General features: G+C 66.1%; 1 protein-coding gene across 1 annotated transcript in view; it reads right to left on the bottom strand.

Annotated features, from left to right (window-relative positions):
- The window catches only part of LOC113207911 (zinc finger protein ZIC 1), a 38,008-nt gene that overhangs the window by 28,062 nt on the left and 5,444 nt on the right, over positions 1 to 4,502 (bottom strand). Inside the window, exon 2 of the mRNA XM_026424670.2 lies at positions 2,595 to 3,225. Within this exon, the coding sequence (XP_026280455.1) occupies positions 2,595 to 3,225 (631 nt within the window). The remainder of the gene's footprint in view (positions 1 to 2,594; positions 3,226 to 4,502) is intronic.

The following is a 4,502-nucleotide window of genomic DNA, read 5'->3' as shown; positions in this document are numbered from 1 at the left end:
CCCCACCCTCCGGCGCAGCCCCTTGGCCTGTCACCCGCACGCGGGACGCGGACCGCCCTCCCGCCCCTCCCCGCCGGGGAGAGTAAATATTGACCGTGCTCAGCGCCTGCCGCAAATTAACGTCAAAGTCAAGTACATGCGGCTCTGGTTTGTTTGCGAGCTGATGGTCGGGCCGGGCCGGGCAGGGCGGGGCAGGCCACGCAATGCGCGCGGCCAGAGAAAACTGATCACAGTTACCGTCGTAACTCGCTGGCATTCCCTTCTCCAGGTACCCGAGGAGCGATAAGTGGCCAGTAACCCCCACCCCCCTCCTCCTCACACACGTGCACCGCATCGCCAACAGCCGAGGCTGCCTCGGCGCAGCTTCCTCGTTTATTGCATCGTCAAGAGCAGCAGTGCGTCTAGCCCCGCCGCGCCCCGCCCCGCCCCGCCCGCCCCGCGACGTGACGTGTTCATATTCCCGGGGCGGCCACCTGTTGGGCGGATCGTATCAAATCGCAATGTAAATATTGGCGCGCCGACGCGCTGCGCGGCGGGGCGGGGCGGGGTCCGGAGGGGGCTGCAGCAGCAGCGCGGGGCGGCGCGGGGACGGGGCGTCCGGAGGGTGGCCGACAATGGGCAGCGCGCTGGAGCGTTCACGCACCGGGACAGAGCCTCGGGCCCCAGGCAGGCGCGGGGCCCACAATAGCGATGGTGTTGCGAGGAGCCCACAGCCCGTATCATCCCCGCCGCCCGGACTGACCTCGGACGGTCTATAACCCCTCGGGACGCGCGGGCCTCGCCCTTTTCCTCCCCAAAAACAGGGTGGATGGCTTTTATCATCATCCAGTTTCACGGCAGGACCAGAAGCGCGAGTTTAAGAACAAATTATGGAGGCCGCGGCTGCTGCGCCCGGGTGAGACCGAGCGGGGGCCAGGTGAGCCGGAGCCACACAATGCCATGTGTGGACACGGCGGTTGCATGGTGGCTGACGGGGAGAGTATTGTGATCGCGGGTCATCTCGCCAGCCGAGCCGAGCCGAGCCGGGGCCGGGAGGTGAGAGATGGTGAGGGGAAGGGGGAGGGGGGGGCATCGCGCAATTTGCAGACCGGCTCGTGATTTATCGCACCTCATTGCAAAGCGGCGCAGGGCAGCGCAGAGCGGCCGGCTGGCGTGGAGCAGGGCGAGGAGGAGCCGGACGAACACGGGGATAAGGCGCAGATGGGAAGAACGGTCGCGGCGAGGAGGAAGCGGGGCCGAAGGGGGGTACAGCAGCGGAGGCTGGGCGGTGCCGGGCTGCCGGGCGCCATCGCTCCGGTCCAGAGAGCCCGGTCCAGTACGGCCCCACGCCCACACACCGTGCGCGCGCACGCAACGCCAAGACGGATGGCCCCTGCGCCCCGCCACGCCCCGCCACGCCCCGCCACGTCTCATTCCCACGGCCGGCCTCCCGAATATATCCGCGCACCGCCCCACCCGGGGCACGACGGTCATTGGCACCGCCCGCCCCGCGCTGCGCCACGGCGGACTTCCATGACTGACGACCTCCTTTGTCCACGTCGCGGCGAATGACCAGCAGGGCACAGGGCGACGGAGGCCCTCTGGCTGGCGTGCACGGCGTCCTCCAACTGCTGGACAAGCTGAGGATGACGGTCGGCGCGCTCGCCGCGCTGAGGCCATGCCCGCTTTACGACGAGGGGCGGAGCTGCGGGGGCGGGCGGAGTTGCGGGGCGGGGCGGGGCGGGGCGGGGAGTGCGCAGGGCAGGGGCTGCGGCGGGGCGGCCATGTCGGATGCCAGCCCAGCGCGCCGTCGTAAACTTGCCGCACTTTATGCCGGGCAGCACGCTGCAGTACTGGCGGGGCACCACAGCACCACCACCAGCGCTCTACACACGTATATGCTGTGTTGTACGCGGGGCGAGCAGCGTTCTCTCACGGTGTACAGCACTCGCCCGTCTCACTCCTCATATCGAAGCAGCCCCGGCCAGCCGGCTGGCTGCCCCGCCACCGCGACGGGACGGGACCTCTCATGGCGCCATCGGGAAAGCGTCCAATTTACTAGGTCCAGGCCCAGTGAGTGCACACCGCGGGCTCCCCCGCGCGTGCGGGCGTGAGGGAGGGAGGGAGAGAAAGTGTCCGCCCCTCCCTCCCTGCCGGCGTGGCGAGCTGTCTGTTCGCGGCTCGCGCCCGCGCCGTGCCGCGTCGTGCCCGCCAATCCATCAAACCTAACAAACTGCCGCGCTCCGCGCCCGCTGCTAGCCTCGCGTGAGCCGGCCGGGCCTGCCGGGGCGGAGGGGTTGTCGGCCCGGTCCGCCTGTTACCACACCAGCCTCCATGTTTAGCAAACTCGGGGCCGGCAGGGCCCGCACCACAAGGCCTCCGGGCCGCGGCGTGGATCGGCGTGGCTCGGCGTGGCGTCGCGAGGCGCGGCCGGACAACAAAAGGGGAGCGCATCGCTGCCGCCTGAGCGGGTACGCGTCACGCTCTGGCGGCCATTGCCACTCCAGCGCGTCGCCGAAGAGCCGGCTCGTATGATATCCAGAGCTCGACGAGAAACGAATCCCCCGATTAATCACCCCGCAATAAACTACGGACCGACAGTGGTCAGTACTCACCGGTGTGGGTCCGCTTGTGTATCTTGAGGTTCTCGGAGCGGGCGAACACCTTGCCGCAGCCGGGGAACGGGCAGGGGAAGGGCTTCTCGCCCGTGTGCACGCGGATGTGGTTGACGAGCTTGTACTTGGCCTTGAAGGGCCGGCCGTTGCGCGGGCACGACGCCCAGAAGCAGGCGTGCGACGTGCACTCGGGGCCGCCGACGTGCTCCACCGTGAGGTGCGTCACGATCTCGTGCATCGAGTTGAAGAGCTTGCCGCACTGCTTGCGCGGCGGCGGCGCGTCCGGCTCCACCCACTGGCACGACATCTCCTGGCGCACGGGCTGCCGCATGTAGCGGAAGAAGGCGCCGTGGTGGTGCGGCGACATGGCCGACACGGCCGACGACACGGCCGACACGGCGGCCGCGTGGTGCGCCGTCATGGCCGACACGGCCGACACGGCGGCCGGGTGGTAGGGCGACGTCTGGTGGTGGTGGTGGTGGTAGGCCGAGTGCGGGTGCGGGTCCCGGTGGCCGTACATGGCGTCCATGCCGGCGGCCGCGAGCCGCATCTGGTGATGGTGGTGGTGGTGGGGGTTGAGGTGGGGGTGGTTCGTCAGCGACTGGTGGTGGTGGCCCGTCAGGTGGTTGTCCTGCAGGGCAAAAAGGCAACAGAGGCTACAATTACGACACCAAGCAAAACACAACAGTCCATCACAACATTACAACCACTCACGACCGTCGCTGCGTACAACTTCCGGCGAGCGCCGAAAAATAATCACGAGTCGTCAAGGAAAATGTGTTCGGGTTCATTCAGCGACGATCTGTGATCGGCAGGCCCCCGCAACGTCTCGATAATGATTTGAATATAAATCGGCCGCTGCCGCCAAAATTAGGTGAAAGCCCGCGCGCCGCCGCCGCGCCGCCGTCCCCGCGGACAAATAATGGTCGCCCGGAATGAATTGAAACCAAACATTATTCTCCCGTCCAATAAATCGCGATGGGGCCGCGGTCCATTCATAAGGCGCGGGGTGGAGAGGGGGGCACTGCCGCCTCCGCCCCGGCCGCCCCGCTCAGCGCCCCGATCAGATGCGATACGGATCGGCTGTTCGATCGCCCCGGCCCGGCGACGACCGTCCAATCTCAATAAGATGGCGGGGCGTATGGGGTCTGACGGCCTCATTGGCTGCGGACGAGGCCATCAGTGTCGAATATTTAAACCGAAATCGCGCGCGGCTCGAACTCGAGGCTCGAGGATCTCGCGGCGCCGAGTGGGTACGTCCCGCCCGCTCGCCGGAGCAGCGGCCAATCAAAAAGTATAACTCGTGGAGTGAGCGCGGTGCGACCAGCGGCCGGCCGACCTCAAATCAAATCGCAACCCGCGCCATATAGGCCGCGCAGAGAGCGCACAGGGTGAGACGGTCTCAATAATAAACGTTTTCAACCGAAACTGAACAAAAAGCGAGGGTGCTTTTTCTGCGAGTCTGTATATTTCTTTATGTTATTACTTTTCTTATACTCGGTATATGTATTTAACCATAGACACAGTTTTACAGCCGAGGAGGGCCTCTCGTGCGCCTCGGCGCTGGCATGCAATGCGTATAAGTGTCTGCGTTATACCATCTAGAAGGTTTATATTCTGCCCCGCGCGATGCCAACACGGCGATAGCGGAAGCGAGCGATAACTGAATTTAAGGCCTTTTAATCTCCCTTGCCGGTGCGCGGTACGCCCCTCCGTGCCGCCCCCGGGCCGCCCCCGCCTGGCCCTGGCACGGCCCCGCTGGCCCCGAGGCGAGAAAAGAAGCATACAAATGTGAACAGAGGCCGTTCATCATATTTGATAAACTCGCCGTCGCAACGCAAACGGTTGGAGGAGCACGGCGCCTCCCGCAGAGCAGAGGGGTGCGTCCGCGTCCACCCCGCCCGCCCC

The sequence above is a fragment of the Frankliniella occidentalis genome, unplaced genomic scaffold, assembly GCF_000697945.3.
Source record: "Frankliniella occidentalis isolate FOCC.00 unplaced genomic scaffold, Focc_3.1 Scaffold47, whole genome shotgun sequence".
NCBI lineage: Eukaryota > Metazoa > Arthropoda > Insecta > Thysanoptera > Thripidae > Frankliniella > Frankliniella occidentalis.
The sequence above is the reverse complement of the archived record's forward strand: the minus strand, read 5'-3'. Positions and strand labels throughout refer to the sequence as shown.